Source organism: Mixophyes fleayi, chromosome 8, assembly GCF_038048845.1.
Source record: "Mixophyes fleayi isolate aMixFle1 chromosome 8, aMixFle1.hap1, whole genome shotgun sequence".
NCBI lineage: Eukaryota > Metazoa > Chordata > Amphibia > Anura > Limnodynastidae > Mixophyes > Mixophyes fleayi.
Window position 1 is genome coordinate 28447274 of NC_134409.1, and position 19694 is coordinate 28466967.

Here is a 19694-nt window from a genome sequence, read left to right on the forward strand (position 1 = left end):
AACCACAATTTTATTCCAGCCTTAACGGTTTGTCATGAGAGTCAGGTAACGGGAAAAAAGGTTAAATATAATGTTGAGTTTAAAATAAATAGATATATTGTACATTCTGAAGACATGAGGAATAGTTACAAGGGGAAGAAATATTTCTGTTCTTAGATATGACAAACGATCTGCTGTTTGGATACAATTGCAAACAATGCACAGAACTGAGCTAATCTGTTGTATCGAACGAAGAAAAAAAGTCTATCTGGAAGATTGATTTCTCTTCCTTAAGGGCAGTCTCCCACTGGCATGCTGGGATTTGTAGTCTTACAACACCCGCAGTGTCACAGGTCGCCCCAAGACTGAACTAGAAATATGTGAGTTGTTTACAATGTTTGTGTATGTTTCTATATCCATTCCCTATTATTTCAGTATGACAGAATGAAAAATTGAAGGTTTTGATAAAATGGTCAATTCCACTGTGTGAAGTTGGCAGGTTGTTGACCTACGGACATAAACACACTGCTTTCTATGTACTGCGTACACATGGGGCTAGATTTACTAAACTGCGGGTTTGAAAAAGTGGAGATGTTGCCTATAGCAACCAATCAGATTCTATCTGTCATTTATTTAGTGCATTCTACAAAATGACAGCTAGAATCTGATTGGTTGCTATAGGCAACATCTCCACTTTTTCAAACCCGCATGTTTAGTAAATCTAGCCCCATGGTCTCATTTCCAGATCCGATACCTTGCTCTCAGTCTCTCTGCAGCGTTGAGATCTGTGTCAGCAGTACGTAGTAACTGCAGTGCTCTCTGGGTATCTTCTAGGGCATCTGCAGCATCCTGTGCCACCGTCTGAGACTCCTGGGCAAGTCTGTGAGGGGAACAGAGATAAAAGGAAAGTTTGCAGAAGCAGCAAATTGTCCGTATAATTGGACTGAATATCTCTGGGCAATCTTTATACTTCAAGCCATAAAAAGAGAAGATCAGTGCACAGCAATTACAATCTATAAAACCTAATTTCCCTTAACGTCCTCCAACTTCCCACTATTGTCTTCACCGTTAATTAACATTCATTTTCACCCCAGCCTATAGTTGATTTAATTACTGCCGGTCCATAGATTGCTCTCTGTGACAGAGCATGGCGATTGGTTCCATCCGTTGTCATGGATACATTGATTAAATATGTGCGACCTATTATGTGTCTATGACAACAACGAAAGAGTCAGGATTTATTATTGCTCCCTAGTGACAATTCTCATCCCCAGCAAAACATTTGTGACAAGGAACTGCCAACCTCATCAGGTGATCAGTGTTATCACATAACAATGGGGCCGCAGTGGTAGAATAGAGCAGGCCTGGCTACCCTGTGGATCTGCAGATGTCGTGAAACTACAAGCCCCAGAATGCTTTGCCAGTAGATAGCCAGATGATAGCTGGCAGGGTTTGCTGGGACTCGTAGTTTCACAACACCTGGAGAGCCAAGGGTTGGCACTGTATAATTGAGATGCCTGGACCCTGCTCCAGCTTCACACGGCTCTACTTGAAAAGGGAGAGCTGTGTGCACCTAACAGTAGTGCACGCAGCATTGCCCATGTATATTATGGGGATAGGAAGAGTAGGAGAGCAGCCAAGCACTGTCTAAAATTATAGCCACGCCCCCATGCATGCTGGTCACGCCCACTGGCGCCGTGGAAACCCCCCTCTACAAATTCTGTGTTTGCCCTTGGGTGGCTATAAATCTATTTCATTCTAGACCTTCAGGCCAACGTACATATGAGTTATATGTGATAGTCATGTGGATGCGCCGTCAGAAACACATGTGCACATAAAAGCTATTATAATGTGAATGTCTGTGCAGACAGCCGGATAACACATGCACAAGTGAGCAACAACGGTGCAGAGGGAAGAAGGAGAATCTACATATCCATAAACGAATGACAATAATAATGTCCTTAATGGCATCATTGTGATAGCTGGGGAATTCTAATGTTATACATATCCACTTATTAAATACAGAGCAACTTGCAGAACTGCACAATAATTCATCTGCAGGCTCTCTGTCACACAGTCGGGGGTGGGGAGGTATTTAGCAAAGAGGAATATTCCAAATAAATAAGAATAAACTGTTCTGCTACCTGTTTGCTATGGTCTGAGCCTCCTGACCGAGCTGTGCGAAGGAGCCGGCACTCCAGGGCAGATTTGCAGAAGGAAATGTCTGTATTTGAAGGGAAAAATGAGAACACATTATATTCATACAGATGTTATTTTTCCCTCAGTAATTTTATGCCAAAAACTCTAATATCAGCTTTTCTGACTGACTTGCAGCCAAGTAAAATGGTTGTACCCTGGAGTCTTAGGGTAGTGATGGACAACGTGATATACTTCATGGGCTGCATGTTTGGTCCACCGACCTTCATAAGAGCCGCACATTACACGTAATGTCAAGGATGAAACGACTGTGGCATGGCCCAAAATGCCCCCACATGCACTTACAGTAATATTCCACCACATGCCACTCAGATGTCACACTTGCTCCAAAATACCCCGTCATCTCAGATCCTCATTTGCCCCAAAATACACCCACATGTATTTACAAACCCACAAATCCAACATGTATTCCAAAACTCCTCCACATGCCACTCTCCTCCACCCTGTCCCCCACGTGCCACTCTGCTGCACCCTGTCCCCGACGTGGCACTCAGACCTCCCCCTGTCCCCGACGTGCCACTCAGACCTCCCCCTGTCCCCGACGTGCCACTCAGACCTCCCCCTGTCCCCGACGTGCCACTCAGACCTCCCCCTGTCCCCGACGTGCCACTCAGACCTCCCCCTGTCCCCGACGTGCCACTCAGACCTCCCCCTGTCCCCGACGTGCCACTCAGACCTCCCCCTGTCCCCGACGTGCCACTCAGACCTCCCCCTGTCCCCGACGTGCCACTCAGACCTCCCCCTGTCCCCGACGTGCCACTCAGACCTCCCCCTGTCCCCGACGTGCCACTCAGACCTCCCCCTGTCCCCGACGTGCCACTCAGACCTCCCCCTGTCCCCGACGTGCCACTCAGACCTCCCCCTGTCCCCGACGTGCCACTCAGACCTCCCCCTGTCCCCCATGTGCCACTCAGACCTCCCCGTCCCCAACGTGCCCATCAGACCTCCCCCTGTCCCCAACGTGCCACTCAGACCTCCCCCTGTCCCCAACTTGCCACTCAGACTTCCCCCTGTCCCCAACGTGCCACTCAGACCTCCCCCTGTCCCCAACGTGCCACTCAGACTTCCCCCTGTCCCCAACGTGCCACTCAGACCTCCCCCTGTCCCCCATGTGCCACTCAGACCTCCCCCTGTCCCCCATGTGCCACTCAGACCTCCCCCTGTCCCCCATGTGCCACTCAGACCTCCCCCTGTCCCCCATGTGCCACTCAGACCTCCCCCTGTCCCCCATGTGCCACTCAGACCTCCCCGTCCCCAACGTGCCACTCAGACCTCCCCCTGTCCCCAACGTGCCACTCAGACCTCCCCCTGTCCCCCATGTGCCACTCAGACCTCCCCCTGTCCCCAACGTGCCACTCAGACCTCCCCCTGTCCCCAACGTGCCACTCAGACCTCCCCCTGTCCCCAATGTGCCACTCAGACCTCCTCCTGTCCCCAACGTGCCACTCAGACCTCCCCCTGTCCCCAACTTGCCACTCAGACCTCCCCCTGTCCCCAACGTGCCACTCAGACCTCCTCACATGCTCGCACTCGCTTCTCAGACCTCCCCACATACTCCTCAAGCCATCCCACCTGCTCTCAGACCTGCCCATATAGCCTCTCTCAATCTCAACATATATAGGTCTAACTGCAGTCTGTAAAATGTGTACTTTTTGGAGCATGTTTTAATTAGTGAGATAAAGACAGTTACCATGCGGTTCAGATCAGCCTGACCCTCCTCCAGCTGCTGCCGTGCCAGCGCTATCTTCCTCTTTGTATCCTGCAGCTGGGTCTGGTACTGACCGGTCTGGGTCTCTGTACCTTGTAGCTTCAGCTGCACTTGCTCCAGGTCATTCTGGGTCTCAGCCTGTAACCCTTGTAGCCCTGACATCTGTCTCTGCAGGGACAGCTCTGTACCTGAGGGACAGGATCAACGACCAATCAGTGCTGGCTCTCAGAATTTAGGGTTATTATTGCTCTTTGTAAACTGGGTTATTGTACGTTGGTATTGAAGGAGAGCTAAATAACCCAAATCTATTTAAATAAATCCCATACCAGCTTAGAAGCCTCATATTTATAAAAAGAACACCCGGCTATAGCATAACCAGGGAATAATTACATAATGTAATCAGACGTCATTGCTATGACCTGCTCATCATATCACGTCTCACCATGGGCGGATTCTGCTTCTCTTAACATGCTCCGAGATGCTTCTTCTGCTCTTCTCATCTGGTCCTCCAGATTACGTGTGTCTGGGGCCTGAGACTGGCCGTTACTGGCAGCTGTCAGGTCCTGAAGGTGTCTCTTGTACACATTCATCTAGAAAAGACAGGTGAGACTATATATGAGAGAGATGTGACTGCAGAACATCTGTCCTGGATATAGATGTGAATTGTGGTAACTTACCTTCACGCTGACCTGGGAGTAACAGCTGGGGCACTGGGGTTGGTCACAATTTTCTCCATCAAAGTCAGCTTTACACCTACATGAGCCATCCTTCTGGCAGCCTGGTTCCTGAGAACCCACCGGATGACAGTAGCAAGCTGTAAAACAAGACGGAAATATGAAAATTAAAGGGAAAAGAACTAAAGAAAAATAGATCCCGTCTACCACTAGGCTTTATTTTTTATTTATGTTCATCAAGCTGTATGGATGTAACTTTGTCTAAATAGTTTTATCTATTTAGATGAGTGAAAGCTTCTATGGTACTTACTCCTCTAGGGTGTAGCTGAAGCATTACCCAGAGACACCAATAGAACAGTGCCACCCAGTGGACAAACTGCAAAATGTTTTAATGGAGACCCTCTCAAATACAGGAATAAACATTTTACTAACGGCTATCTATTAATATATTGTTTTTAAGCTAAAATATTTTCCTGTATAATAATGTCATTTAAAAAGGAATGTGGAAGAGGTGTAATTTGTAGCTCTTCTGTAATATCTAGTGCACATATTGTGCAAAATTTTAAGGGTCAGATTCAATTCAGCTTGTGGTGCCGCCGAACTTGGCCTCAACGATCAGATTCGCATATTACCGGCTATTACGGTAAGAAACCTCTGCTGGTTTTTCTGCGCACCTCTATGGGACACACGGGAATAGGAGGGGCGATTTCTGAAAATACTTTGACTCGCTGTGTCTCTGCGGTCTCTTCTGGAGCCGCATCACGTCCCCTCGCGCTGACCTGAATCTGCCCCTAAGAATACCCGTCTGACGTCTGGTTAGTTTGTTTAGTCTTTTCTGCCTTTGCACTATGTATGTATACAAATGTTTTTTCAGCATCTTCCACCTGAAAGCCTTTCAGGTGGATTGCTACACTCTGGAATTAATTCCTTTGGTTTAGGGTCAGCCTGACACAAGATCTCTTTAGACAAGATCATCAGCTTATTACATTCCCAAGCACCTCTGCCACAGTCTGGTTCTACCCTCAATGCTTATATCTTCCCCTTGTCACACAACTCTTAACGTTATTCCTCTGTTGTCATCCCCATATCTAGACAGTAACTGGCCGAGTGCCCCATTCAGTACTGAGCCCTTGTACTTGTGCCTTCTGTATGACCCCTGTTGTTTCCCATTAGAGAGTAAACTGTAGGGAGCAGGCTCCTCACTCATCTCATCTCAACTTAGTTAGTAATCAACATATCTTTGCTTCAACAGCAGAATACTTTGGTGGTTTATAAAGAAAAAAATTGAAAGAGAGCAAATTAGTAATAGTGCTAGATTAAAGAATTAGGTCATTACACATCAAATGTCAAATACATGTATGCTCTTACTTTGATGGCCAATTATGGGAAATATATATTGTGATATTATATATTGCTTGATATCCACATCATGTATGATATCACTATGTGCCAGATTCAGGTAGCACGTGGCTCTCCAGCTGTCATTGAGCATGCCTTGCCAGCTGAAGTCTATTGTGCACACAAAAGCATAAGAGCAGCATTCTTATGACCAAAACAGGGCTTACAAACTATGCATTCATCCATTCTGATTATTTTTAGCACCTCAATATCAATCAAGCAAAATAGCTGCCCCAAAACTAAAATGCTGTTGTTACAGGAGGATAATCTGCCTATTATTTAATGGCAATGAAGCACAAAGTGTTTAGATGATATAGGTGCATTCATTTCTTATGGAGGCATTTGGACGCAGTTAAATGAACATGGAGAATACCTTTGCATTTGAGTTCTGGATTTGGCTCCAGAGGGTTACCAGAGTAACCTTCCTTGCATCGCTCACAGTAATATCCGGCTGTATTATGGGCACATTTCAAGCACTCTCCGGTCACTCTGTCACAGTTTCCCTCTACACTTGGATCTATATTGTTATTGCAAGCGCAGGGTCTGCAGTGACGAGGAGTTCCATGTTCTCCCTGGGGATCTCCAAAGTATCCATCTGCACATATCTCACAGCGAGGACCTAGTGTGAAAGGGGAGAGGTGAAGGGGTTACTCACCTTCAGAAAACTTTAGTTTACAGATTTGCATATGACCCCCAGAAACCTTTACTACATCCACTGCTGTCCCTTTCTGATGTGCTGCATACTGTCACAGTAGTTACAATTAGATGGCTGAACTCTATAGACCAGGGATAGGCATCCGGATACACTTCATGGGCCTCTATCCTTCAAAAGGAATATTACCCTCACTCTCAGTAATAAGTTAAAATAATGCATTTACCCCAGTTTGTATAATATACCAGTGGACATTTAATTGTTTTAACTGTTTTACAAGTTATAACAAACAAATGATGCAATAAAACAGGAAGGAGCTGGGGGCCACAGATGAAGACTCATAGGGACACAGACAGTCCTAGGGCAGCCTGGTGCCCATTGCTGGTAAAGATGGTAACAGGCCAGATTTAGTTGTATAAGCCTAGAATCATTTTATTCAGGTAAGTGGTTCATTTCAATTGAAGTTGGATACAACACGGACCTGCTCTGTGCATACAATTGTATCCAATGCAGAGGTGTGTTGTATAATTCACTTCTCTACCACTAGGGGCCGCTACAATACAACTGTTGCAGATCATCTAACACAGATGATCAACTCAATAAATGAAACTTAGCAATGTATAGTCTAGAGTGAACTCTCCTCCCTCCCTTACAAAGAAAACATGGCAACTTATTTAATACTCCGTTGTAAGTAAGTCCCTAAGCACTATTTTCTTAGATGGTTTCCTGTAATGTATTTAAAATAATCTAAATACCACCCTCCCCCAGCTCCCACAAGTTCTACATCAGGGAGCTTAGTCTCTCTACGCATTGCTTAGATTAGACAACATTATGTGTGGTCTATCAGAAAGCATATAGACAATGTACTCACCATTCAGACCTACAGGGCATTCGTCACACACAGGTTCCTGAGTCTCTGGAGACAATGAGCAGCCTATACCAGGACTACAAGGGCACGGCAGGCAACTCTGGGGGTCCCGAGGGTCATTATACTGTCCATGGGAACAGTCAGCACAGTCATTGCTCTGATTCTCATCGCCAGAGTAACAGTCACCTGATGACAGTTCCCAAAGTGCAAAACAAAGAAATCAGCAACAGCAAACATGACTAAAGTCAGTGACAATCAGCACTACAGCGAACATGACTAAAGTCAGTGACAACCAGCAGTACAGTAAGATACCTACCAGTTTCTGGGTCACACAGTCCTCCACCCTGACATCTGCAGGCTACACAGGAGCTAAAAGCTCCAAGTGCAGGAGACTCCCTGCGGTACCCTGGGGCACACTGCCCACAGTGATGTCCTTTGTAGCCAACTGGGCAATCACATTTCTCCACCCAGGCGGCTGCGTCCCCAGGAACGGGGCGAGCTGTGACAAGGGTAACACTCTGCAGGTATCCAGTGCCTATCAAATATAAGACGTACAGATGTTTAAGTATTCAAATCGTAGTCCACACACATGCAACCTTCTTACTGTAATACCTCCTACAATACAGTATATGTTATAAACAGAATATACTGGATATAACAATCCAAACCAATAGTAATTACTCATGTGAAATCATTTGTTGTATTTCTGGTTTTGAATAAAATAAAATTTGTGATTTCTTCCACCAAAGAAGAGAATGGTAAAGATCTGACTTGACTATGATACATGTGTGCTGATAGGTCAGTGTTGGCTAACCTGTGACACTCCAGGTGTTGTGAAACTACAAGTCCCAGCATGCTTTGCCAATATATAGCAGCTTATTGCTGGAAGGGTATGCTGGGACTTGTAGTTTCACAACACCTGGAGTGTCACAGGTTAGCCAACACTGTGATAGGAGATCCACACTGCACAGCTGCTGAACAGTCCAGTCTATCCCATATGTCACATGTAATACTGCATTACTTCCAATAACAAATTCGTCACCATAAGCACGAGGAGTGGTACAGATGGGCTCCTACTCATGCTTGTGTCCAGCACCAAAATTTGCCGGTCATTCTGTATCAAGGACTTACCTACATCAGAGATGATGTTTTCCATGTATGTTCCATTTCCTGTCTCTCACCTTCACATAACATTGTTGCAACTTTCTTAAATGTTTAATGTGACGCTGCTGCACCTTCTCCATATTGTAAGTGATACAATTCTTATTGTTTTTAAAATAAAGACTATTTTTTACCACAGTGATTTCCTCCTGTATCACTACTCCTAACCCTGACTGTAAAAGCCATAACTATAGATCGTACAATCTCAACAAGACAGACACTAAAATAAGAAACTAGTGCATCTAAGGGGCAGATTTAAGTGAGGGTGAGAGGCAAATATGGACAACTCACTGAAGGTTAATGCTATTTGCCCATAGAAATAGTCAGAGTGTATCTTTATCAGGAGGGGTATTAAGCTGCTGGTAGTGTTACTTACTGTATTCTCCATAGGTGCCACGAATTCTTAGAGAGGTCACATTGTTTAAAAGACGCCTAAAATCAAAGTGACTGATACGAGGAGTCCACGGGCTGAGAGAGAGCTCGTCAAGTCTGTTGGAAGGATAATTATTGAGAGTTATATTGGTATAAAATAAAAGGTGAATAAATATTGCAAAAATTATTAACATAGAGGTTTCATTATGGAAAGATTATCGGTAGTCAAGATGAAAAAACTTAGAAATGTATTTTTTTTTTTTATAAAGGGTGACAAATTTATTGAATTAATTAGATGTAATCACTTCAAAATGTTTATTTAATCTATCAACTGATATTTAAATACACACAAAAAGAATACTGTTGAGTAACACAAATGAATAATACAAGGACAGAAGGCATCACTGGATGTACTGTTTGAATAAAATGACACAGTGTTTTGCTGACGTAAATGAACATTTTGGACATGTCACCCTTTGTCTAAGGCACCAAAATGACATAGTGATATTTGTAGGGGTGTAGATGTCATATACAATTATGTAAAGGTTCCTTTAGTGGTGCTGTCACCTCACCTGAATGTGTAGGTTTGGGGTAATCTGCAGGGCAGTGCCGTTTTGGAAGAGGTAAGTGGAGCTGTAATTGTCATCCCTCCCCCTTCTAGCACCAAATCCTCAGCACCAGTCCTGTGGCGACCCCGATCCACACGGAAACTAATGGTTAGCACTTGGCCGTAACTCCGTGACTGGTCCCCTAGGAATACCCCTGCAAAGAGAGGAGAGAAACAGAATGTTATCAAGTCCCAGGGCCAGGTCTGTAATTAGGCATGTAAGGCCCTGGCTTAGAGGCACCTGTAGAACAAGCTAGACCAGCTCCTCCCACTTCATCTCTAGCTCCACCTATTTGTAACAAATTATGGTACTGCTCACTATGACTCCACCTACTTCATTTATAACTCCTCCTATTTTGCCAGTAGCTCTGCCAATATATTTTCCTTCTGATTTAAATAATAGCTGTCACTGTAGTCAAGTTAGTCAAGAAACCTTTGCCAAAGGGCATCTAAAATGTAAATACAGCCTTGACTGTCCACTATTAGACACACAGTCCTATCAACATTAATATATTTCATCATCATCACCATTTATTTATATAGCGCCACTGATTCCGCAGCGCTGTACAGAGAACCCATTCACGAGAGAGAGAGAGAGGAGAGAGGAGAGAGGAGAGAGAGAGGTCAATTGTTGATAACAGCTAATTAACCTACTAGTATGTTTTTGGAGTGTGGGAGGAAACCGGAACACCCGGAGGAAACCCACGCAAACACGGGAAGAACATACAAACTCCACACAGATAAGGCCATGGTCCGGAATTGAACTCATGACCCCAGCGCTGCAAGGCAGAAATGCTAACCACTAAGCCACCGTATTTGTAATAACACTTTTATTGTATCTAGTTCTACAAAAACAGCAGATTCCACAAATTAACAACTTTGAAAAGCATTATTATAGCTGTTTCCAACAACAAAATTGTCAAATTACTTTTGCTCCTATTATTGCATTAAACCTCCCGTAATGCACAACATCTTCTATTATTAGGTTTCCTTTATTTTGAAGCAGTTATGATAAATCTGCTTCAAAATAAAGGAATTGTGATAAATGATACATTCTCAGTGGTAAAACTGGAATTACCATTAAATAGGAGTCCGAACAATAATACAACATTTAATATTTATTATAATTTCCAATGAAATCTTCAAACACAGCCAGGCAGTAAGTCCCCATATTGCATTCGGAACACTCCCAAAGTGGATAGACACACATAGACGTCATGTGACCCATAGGGGTTGTGTTCTCATTGCCCATGAAAGCCTTAATAAGAATTTATAATATGAACTAGCCAGTGTCATCTAGAAATCTCAATGCTATCTCCTGCACGTTGCCGTCATGTACAATCACAATCTATACTAAATCATGACGTGCTCCACTGACAAACATATTCACTAGTCCACTGTATGAAGAACCTGCAATAACACATTTGTTTTACACTACAAATTATATTTAACATTGATATTTTATATTTTGAACATAAATGTGGGAACTCAAATAGTCTGCCTTTTACTGTGTAACCTGTAATAGTTTTGCAGTCTAGTACATATAGTACAATATCTAGTAGAATAGACAATCATATACAGTAATATACTTTACCCGGGGCGCTGAAGTAGAGGGGATCTGGCTGCCGTGATGCCAAGTAAACCTCTTTCTGATGGCGAGACCTGCGGATAGGGGCAGGTGCTGGCGAGCCATCTCTTAGGACTGCGGTCCAACCTTCTACATCTATAGGAAATTGAATACCATGTCAGATAGAAAAGAAGCCATACAATGTTCAGAGCACATGCTGCAATATTACAGCCTCGAAAATAATTGCATATCCTCATTATAATCTGATCAAATCAATGTCGGGCAATCTGGAAAATGTGGCATGTGTGTGTGGTCATCTTATGACTCCTCTAACAGGCCCAGCTATACCGTAAGTGGTCTGACTGCCCTGTCTGAGGGAGGGAATTTTGACAAATATTATCCAATTCGGCCACATATGTGCAGCCACATTGGAAACCAACACTAGGACAGCACAGCTAAAAAGATACCAACACTAGGACAGTGCAGCTAATAAGATACCAACACTAGGACAGTGCAGCTAATAAGATACCAACACTAGGGGGTAAATGTATCAAGCTGAGAGTTTTCTGGCGGGTTTGAAAAACCAATCAGATTCTAGCTATCATTTATTTAGTACATTCTACAAAATGACAGCTAGAATCTAATTGGTTGCTATAGGCAACATCTTCACTTTTCAAACCCGCCAGAAAACTCTCAGCTTGATACATTTACCCCTAGGTCAGTGCAGCTAATAAGATACCAACACTAGGACAGTGCAGCTAATAAGATACCAACACTAGGACAGTGCAGCTAATAAGATACCAACACTAGGACAGTGCAGCTAATAAGATACCAACACTAGGACAGTGCAGCTAATAAGATACCAACACTAGGACAGTGCAGCTAATAAGATACCAACACTAGGACAGCGCAGCTTATAAGATACCAACACTAGGACAATGCAGCTAATAGGATACCAACACTAGGACAGCGCAGCTAATAAGATACCAACACTAGGACAGCGCAGCTAATAAGATACCAACACTAGGACAGCGCAGCTAATAAGATACCAACACTAGGACAGCGCAGTTAATAAGATACCAACACTAGGACAGCGCAGCTAATAAGATACCAACACTAGGACAGCGCAGCTAATAAGATACCAACACTAGGACAGCGCAGCTAATAAGATACCAACACTAGGACAGCGCAGCTAATAAGATACCAACACTAGGACAGCGCAGCTAATAAGATACCAACACTAGGACAGCGCAGCTAATAAGATACCAACACTGGGACAGCGCAGCTAATAAGATACCAACACTAGGACAGCGCAGCTAATAAGATACCAACACTAGGACAGCGCAGCTAATAAGATACCAACACTAGGACAGTGCAGCTAATAAGATACCAACACTAGGACAGTGCAGCTAATAAGATACCAACACTAGGACAGTGCAGCTAATAAGATACCAACACTAGGACAGTGCAGCAAATAAGATACCAACACTAGGACAGTGCAGCTAATAAGATACCAACACTGGGACAGTGCAGCTAATAAGATACCAACACTAGGACAGTGCAGCTAATAAGATACCAACACTAGGACAGTGCAGCTAATAAGATACCAACACTAGGACAGTGCAGCAAATAAGATACCAACACTAGGACAGTGCAGCAAATAAGATACCAACACTAGGACAGTGCAGCAAATAAGATACCAACACTGGGACAGCGCAGCTAATAAGATACCAACACTAAGACAGCGCAGCTAATAAGATACCAACACTAGGACAGCGCAGCTAATAAGATACCAACACTAGGACAGTGCAGCTAATAAGATACCAACACTAGGACAGCGCAGCTAATAAGATACCAACACTAGGACAGCGCAGCTAATAAGATACCAACACTAGGACAGCGCAGCTAATAAGATACCAACACTAGGACAGTGCAGCTAATAAGAAACCAACAATGAGAAAATGTTTATTGACTGGGATCTCATATTAAGCCAATGCAGCATTTATCTTACTCACCTTTCTCAAAGGAAGATGTGATCGTGCTCTTACTGTAATCACTAGAGCTGCTGCAACTTGCTGAGTGACCATAACAAAAGCACTGTAAGCATCCTTCTGTGCGCCCGGCCTCCAGGTTATAGAATCCAGATTTACACCTGGAACAGACACCGTGACACTGAAGTTACTCCGTCACTTTCTGCTACTGCACAATCTGCTGATCCAGAACATCCCCACAATACTGCACATGGGGTTTCACAACCTGACAGATCATACAATATTCTCCATCCTGACTGAATAAGCACTTACAGCTGTACATTAAAACAAAAAATATGACAATTACATTTTTCTTACATTAATTACAACAGTTTTTCTTTAACGAATAGTGCAACAAGGGGCGGACAGCGTGTATAATAATTTATTATTATAAATATTCTATTTGCACCAAAAAGCAGTATTTTTTTCCCAAGAATATGTAAGGAAAGTTAGAGATACAAGAGGCACCTACAGGTGTAAGAAACACTTTGTTCAGGCTGGGTAGGATATATTAGATTTATTATAGAAGTTATTATCTATTATATTATACTAGTATATTAGTGTACATCACCATACAGCCTTCTATTCGGTCCCTGGCAGTTACATATAATCCATACTTGCCAACTGTCCCGCAATACCCAGGAGACTCCCGAATTCCGGATAGGTCTCCCGGGAGAGCTGGCAATTCTCCTGCATCTGCCCACTTCCTAGTGAAGTGGGCAGATTTGAAGTCTCCATTATGCGATTCTCCAGGAATCGCCATAGTTTTGGCCCGCCCCCGTGTTAAAATGACGCGTTTGCGTCATTACATCACAGGGGACGGGACCAAAATGCTGTGATTTACGAAGCCTCACCCCCTCAAGCCCACTTCTACTCCGAGACTCCCGGAGGCCAGCCTGTAAAGGTTAGCAACTATGATATAATCAGATACATCATACATACTGTAATACCATCACTATTATAGAAGCATGCACAGTGGGTCCCAGGACTGGCTTAGCAAGCACAAAGGCTCCTCTTCCCGCTGCCAGCCAGCATCAATCACATTCTGTTAATAAATTGTCATGTAAAAGATTTTCACAGCGATATAAAATCTTGTTATCACAGACAGGTATTGTCCTGGAACATTTACCGTCACTTACAGACAGTGGCCCTGAGTCATTAAGGAAAGTAAGTGCGAAAAAGGAGTAAATGTTCTTCGGGACAAACCATGTTACACTACAAGGGGTGCAAATTAGTTTATTATTTTGCACATAAGTTAAATACTGTCTGTTTGTTCATGCTTTATTTTTACACTGAAATGTAAAGTTGATCTAGGCCCTACCCCAACTATAAATCTGTCCCCACATTTTAAATTTATCTTCCACCTCCAATGTAACATGGTTTTGCCCAGGTGCAAACTTACTCCTTTTTTATGCTTTACTCTCCTTAATGACTCAGGTCCAGTATCTCTCATGGGGTCAGCGCACAGTATAACAAGCAGAGTCCAGCTTACCTATCACAGCGCTCTCCAGTGACGTGAGGTTTGCAAACACATTTCCCGTCCTTGTCACATCCCTGGCTGCTGCCCGCTGGGTCACACTGGCAGCCTTGTCGTCTGAACGTTGGAGGAAGCACAGTGAAAATATGTTAGTTTTCAGAATTTATATGGACCAGTTAATAACTCAAAGTGTAATAAAGAAACAGTAACATTTATCATATATGGGAGACCATATAAATACAGATTGGCTGGATTGTCATCATCAGCCATTTATATAGCGCCACTAATTCCGCAGCGCTGTACAGAGAACTCACATCAGTCACTGCCCCATTGGAGCTTACAGTCTAAATTCCCTAATACACACACACAAACAGAGAGACTGAGGTCAATTTGAGAGCAGCCAATTACCCTACCAGTATGTTTTTAGAGTGTGGGAGGAAACCCAGGAAAACATACAAACTCCACACAGATAAAGTCATGGTCGGCAATGAAACTCATGACCCCAGCACTGTGAGGCAGAAGTGCTAACCACTGAGCCACCGTGCTGCCCATTAACTTTTTTTTTTTTTTTGATAGGTAGGTGCATTTGACACCACAACCTTCTGTGGAAGTCAAATAGTTAAATCATTTTTATTAATTCTAATCTAAACCCATTTCTGTCTTCAGCCATTGTGTGTATTCTGCTTAGTAACAAGAAACTATTATAAACAGTCCAGTGCCAAAAAAAGGGACTTTCCAAAACTGGAATGAAAGAAACATGAGACTAGTTATTATTGGCTGCCCTGTATTCGACTCTTAAAGGAAAATGTACTATTAGTTTGAATGCCATTGATTTATTCTGTTATGTCTATGTGTAAGTCCAGACTACATAAGGCACTGTCAGGGGCCTCATATTGTGAAGTTATTGGGTTTGATTGTTTAAGGAAAGGAAAGCAAAAAAAAATGAGTAACTTTGCACCTTGGCAAAACCATGTTGCATTGGAGGGGTAGGTAATTTTAAAATGTGATGGCAGATTTATGTTTCGGGTAGGGAATGTCCTAGATCAACTTTAAATTTCAGTGTAAAAATAACATTATCAAGTATTTGTGTGCTACAAGAAAAAATAGCCAGTATTTAACTTAGGTGCAAAATAAAAAATAATAATTTGCACCCCTGGCACTGTAACATGGTTTTGTCCCAGAGAAAAATTACTTTTTCTTTTTTGCCTTACTTTCCTTAATGAATCAGGCCCAATGTATCCACGATATGTGATATTATAAAGTATCAGAATTCTTTTCAGAATCATTCTACGACAATTCTCATAGCCTTATCACACCCCCTACTGGCCTGATTTAGGTAGAACAGGCCCAATTCTAATGGACTGTTCCACTGTCCTGCCAGTCAGACCATTTTCCCCAACTGTGGGAATGTTATGAAGTATGTCCTGCCTACTGCTACTCTGCACAGGAGAGCGGGGCAATGCCAGGATGATTGTAGAGGAGAGGGGCGTTAGGCACATCCTCAGTGAGGGTGGCCTCACCCCATAGCAGAACATCCACATCATTCTCACTCCCTTGCTCAGTGTGCCAATTCGAAAAAGGTTAACATTGGTTTGGTAAGAGCTTCACAACACTACTCTGTCATATTGCACTGTAATTTGTGGCTCCATTCCCCTACTGCCATCACTGTCCCCATCACAGGTCACTGTCTCCCACAGCAGAGCACATTCCTCTGCTGAAATAACCTGTGCTGCTGTGAGCAGTCTGCTGATCTGACTGGTTACAATTTGTTCTGTTCTAAACCAGTTAGGCCCTCTTATCCCTGCCCCCTGGCATTACCATTGAGCCAGCTTTGACCATGACATCCACCACGTTCTGATATAAATGCATTTTACCTGCATCCGGCCTCAGTGAGTGAATGGAAACCAGGCTGACATCGGTCACACTTCTCTCCCATCACCCCGGGCTTACAGCTGCAGCGTCCATTGTTATCACACTGGGTGCTGAGAGAACCTGTAAAGGGAAACACTATGTAAGTTACACCTGTAATAAGAGCTGGGTACGGTATAATAAGGACATTCCCTTCCCCTATTCAGGCTGTTGGTGGAGTGTTGCATGTATGACCTTGACAACTGGTATATAATATATTTCTATGAAGATGTACATTCAATAATGGTCCAGAGTGGATATATATGGTGTAATGTATACCATTCTGTACATTCTAAGGATCTACAAGCCATGTGGACATCCGTGACTATAAAAAAACAAGGCCACAGGGTGAGTGCTGTTTTACAGGCCACAGATCATCAACATCATCAACATTTATTTATATAGCGCCAGAAAATTCCGTATCTCTGAGGTGACTCAATATTCAGAATAATTTACAGTGGAGATTAAATATTCATTGTATTACACATTTTTACCTAATGACATCAGAAATTACTGATTATAAGTAATGACATCAATAAAGCAGTAAACCGCTACGGAATTTGCTGGCGCTATATAAATAAAGGTTGATGACATCAGAACTCACTGTTTATACAGATATTATTTACAGGCATTTATACATAAATTAACATCGGGGGGTAAATGTATCAAGCTGAGAGTTTCCTGCGGGTTTGCAAAACGGAGATGTTGCCTATAGCAACCAATTAGATTAGTTTTTCAAACCCGCAGGAAACGCTCAGCTTGATACATTTACCCCCAGATGTGTATAACTAAAAAATTGCAGTGGGTGATAAGCTATGATAAAGGTATGTGAATTGGGAAACTGCAGCTTGCGCATCTCACGGTACAAGCCGCCTGCAGCTCACCTTTACCGAATGTGTGCATGTAATCTTGGGCATGAACAGGATGCAGGTACCTAATCCAATTAACTTAGTGGTAAAGTGCTCAATAAGCACATTGCACCATTTAGTATCAATCCATAGATTGTAAGCTTACCTCTCTGTCTGTCCGTATTACCCAGAATTCATCATCATCATTTATTTATATAGCGCCACTAATTCCGCAGCGCTGTACAGAGAACTCATTCACATCAGTCCCTGCCCCAATGGAGTTTACAGTCTAAATTTCCTAACACAGACAGACAGAGAGAGATAGAGAGACTAGGGTCAATTTGATAGCAGCCAATTAACCTACCAGTATGTTTTTGAAGTGTGTGAGGAAACCGGAGCACCCGGAGGAAACCCACGCAAACGGGGAGAACATACAAACTCCACACAGAGAAGGCCATGGTCAGGAATTGAACTCATGACCCCAGTGCTGTGTGGCAGAAGTGCTAACCACTGAGCCACCGTGCTGCCCATTTTGTTTTATTACTGTTAGTTCCTAATTGTAAAGCGCTATGGAATTTGCTATATAAATAAATGTTGATTATATGTTGATCAAGTACATAAAACTCATTCCGGTTTTGCTGTTATATTATATCTGGGGCGAGTACAGAGAGTTTTGTCATGTATTATAAACACATCCATGCATCTTTCTGGTCTGTGCTTAGAGAGTATGTGTGGAGAAATCTGAAATGTCCTGTTGATGAGAACTCAATGTACAGAGAAGTATTTAAAAACTAATTAGAACTGATAATGTTATGGTCATTCTGCCTAATCAAACCTACATTCCAGAGGACATACCTGAAGCATGGCATTGGCAGGGTGCACAGGTACCTCCCGGCTGTGGGTAGTGCCCACTTCTGCAGCTCTCACAGCGTGGGCCATCATAGCCTCCAGTACAGTCTATACAACGGAACCCAGAGCCTGTCTGTGCCTGCAGATCTCTGTCAAACACACAGCGCTGGGAGCGGCCATTACAGTTGCAGACGGACACATGGACTGATAGGAAGGAGAGACACAGAATAAGGGATTCATGTTACATAAATAACATACATTCAATAAGTTTATCACAAGTAAATAAATAATAACACTTATCAAGGACCATCAATTATTAGCACAGGCTCTTTTCTCTGCTCCAAGTTCTCCCACACCTCTACAATGTCGTCATATTTGCCCATAACTTGAGACCAGATGGTGATTCAACATTACAAGTGGAACCTACTTATTTCAAAGCTTCTGCCCTTAGTTGCTGCAATTATATCAGTAATAACTGATTTGTTTGCGCCACTGGAGACCAGAAGCCAATCCTGTTCAATTTTAATTGGACGTGATCTAACTGCTCCACGGGCCTGAGCTGCAGGGCCACTTCCAGAGTCGCTGGGGCCCGTCAGTAGGGTCGGAAGATGACTTCACATACTGGCGGATACTAGTCACCTGCAGTCACCTTCAAAACACATTTACCAACACGCCCGATAATGATTATATCCATTTATATTGGATTTTTACTTGGCCATGTTTGGGTACATTGGCCGATATTGGCTGCAATGTGTGTGTAGGGAGCATTAAAGTGCCCACGCACATGATTCTATGAAGTTTAATCAAACATTCTTTCCATAATCCTTTCTTTTTGTTGATTGATAATGGAGACAGAACAATCTGAAGCTGATAAACATCAATATAACAAACATGTTCAGAAAAGGGATCATTCAGTCTGCCCACATTTATTTGTAAGATCTCCTCTAATATTACCATCTTAAGAAAGACATGTGTGTGAGGGCTCCTTTATAGTTGCACACCACACCATACCAGTTTATCACCATTAACTTTACATCTTCATCTGAAACTGTGATGTCAGTTGCCTCGAATATCTTTCAAAGATCTAGCAATTCTTTCACAATTTAATCCTCCAAAACTCAGGTTATGACACGATAACATTCCAAATCCAATAAGTAAATTTCTTCTCATAGAATATGTAATAATACACAGTCCCACCCTTATAGACACAAGTGATTAGCATTTAGAAATCCTCCTTGTTGGTTTATAACAAGTGTGGATTAGGAATTGTTCATTACAAAACAGAGGTATTTGGCACTATACATTCCTCTAATGATAATGAACCTGATTCATTAAGGAAAGTTAAGCAAAATATTAAGTACGTTTTCTTACTCAAGTTT

At 42.9% G+C, this 19694-nt stretch overlaps 1 protein-coding gene across 1 annotated transcript in view; it reads right to left on the reverse strand.

The window, feature by feature from the left end:
• The window catches only part of LAMC2 (laminin subunit gamma 2), a 29903-nt gene that overhangs the window by 8670 nt on the left and 1539 nt on the right, over positions 1 to 19694 (reverse strand). The window contains exons 2-16 of the mRNA XM_075182249.1: positions 18322 to 18519; positions 16585 to 16702; positions 14726 to 14827; positions 13219 to 13355; positions 11231 to 11359; positions 9602 to 9791; positions 9034 to 9146; positions 7813 to 8031; positions 7500 to 7682; positions 6350 to 6595; positions 4582 to 4718; positions 4347 to 4494; positions 3887 to 4092; positions 2124 to 2203; positions 734 to 859 (exon numbers count right to left, since the gene is read on the reverse strand). Of these exons, the coding sequence (XP_075038350.1) occupies positions 734 to 859; positions 2124 to 2203; positions 3887 to 4092; positions 4347 to 4494; positions 4582 to 4718; positions 6350 to 6595; positions 7500 to 7682; positions 7813 to 8031; positions 9034 to 9146; positions 9602 to 9791; positions 11231 to 11359; positions 13219 to 13355; positions 14726 to 14827; positions 16585 to 16702; positions 18322 to 18519 (2332 nt within the window). The remainder of the gene's footprint in view (positions 1 to 733; positions 860 to 2123; positions 2204 to 3886; positions 4093 to 4346; positions 4495 to 4581; positions 4719 to 6349; positions 6596 to 7499; positions 7683 to 7812; positions 8032 to 9033; positions 9147 to 9601; positions 9792 to 11230; positions 11360 to 13218; positions 13356 to 14725; positions 14828 to 16584; positions 16703 to 18321; positions 18520 to 19694) is intronic.